We start from the raw sequence: 1,286 nt of genomic DNA on the forward strand, positions 1-1,286 counted from the left end.
CGTTGTGTATTGTGCTTGCTGGCAAATGACGAGTGTAACTCCACAAACCAAAGCGAGGATCTGGACGATCATTCTTGTGGCGAGCGAATGTGCAAACATGCTGAACGAAGTCGTAATCCTTACAACCGCAAATCTGTTAATCCCAGTGTGTGTCACGGATCCTCAGGCGAGCTCTTCCCGTTCCTCCTGACGCTCGGCGGGAGCTCCGGCTCTCGTGATTACCGTATCTTCCATGCTTACCGTTTTCCTGATTTAATTCCGGTCGGATTGATCGGCCTGTGGGAGAGAGAAATCACGATTTACAACGTACACCAGAAGCCCTATTATTATATATAGCCCTATATTACAGTATAGCCCTATATTACAGTATAGCCCTATATTACATTATAGCCCTATATTACAGTATAGCCCTATATTACAGTATAGCCCTATATTACAGTATAGCCCTATATTACAGTATAGCCCTATATTACAGTATAGCCTTATATTACAGTATAGCCCTATATTACAGTATAGCCATATATTACACTATAGCCCTATATTACAGTATAGCCCTATATTACAGTATAGCCCTATATTACAGTATAGCCCTATATTACAGTATAGCCCTATATTACAGTATAGCCCTATATTACAGTATAGCCCTATATTACAATATAGCCCTATATTACAGTATAACCCTATATTACAGTATAGCCCTATATTACAGTATAGCCCTATATTACATTATAGCCCTATATTACAGTATAGCCCTATATTACAGTATAGCCCTATATTACAGTATAGCCCTATAATACAGTATAGCCCTATATTACAGTATAGCCCTATATTACAGTATAACCCTATATTACAGTATAGCCCTATATTACAGTATAGCCCTATATTACAGTATAGCCCTATATTACAGTATAGCCCTATATTACAGTATAGCCCTATATTACAGTATAGCCCTATATTACAGTATAGCCCTATATTACAGTATAGCCCTATATTACAGTATAGCCCTATATTACAGTATAGCCCTATATTACAGTATAGCCCTATATTACAGTATAACCCTATATTACAGTATAACCCTATATTACAGTATAGCCCTATATTACAGTATAGCCCTATATTACAGTATAGCCCTATATTACAGTATAACCCTATATTACAGTATAGCCCTATATTACAGTATAGCCCTATATTACAGTATAGCCCTATATTACAGTATAGCCCTATATTACAGTATAACCCTATATTACAGTATAGCCCTATATTACAGTATAGCCCTATATTACAGT

General features: G+C 36.5%; 1 protein-coding gene across 1 annotated transcript in view; it reads right to left on the reverse strand.

The window, feature by feature from the left end:
* The window catches only part of nlgn4xb (neuroligin 4 X-linked b), a 22,139-nt gene extending 21,861 nt beyond the window's left edge, over positions 1 to 278 (reverse strand). The window contains exon 1 of the mRNA XM_079618822.1: positions 1 to 278. This exon is cut by the window's left edge and continues 331 nt beyond it. Within this exon, the coding sequence (XP_079474948.1) occupies positions 1 to 99 (99 nt within the window). The 5' untranslated portion in view covers positions 100 to 278.
* Positions 279 to 1,286: the final 1,008 nt, after the last annotated feature.

Source organism: Phoxinus phoxinus (assembly GCF_949152265.1).
Source record: "Phoxinus phoxinus genome assembly, chromosome: 7".
Classification (NCBI taxonomy): Eukaryota; Metazoa; Chordata; class Actinopteri; order Cypriniformes; family Leuciscidae; genus Phoxinus; species Phoxinus phoxinus.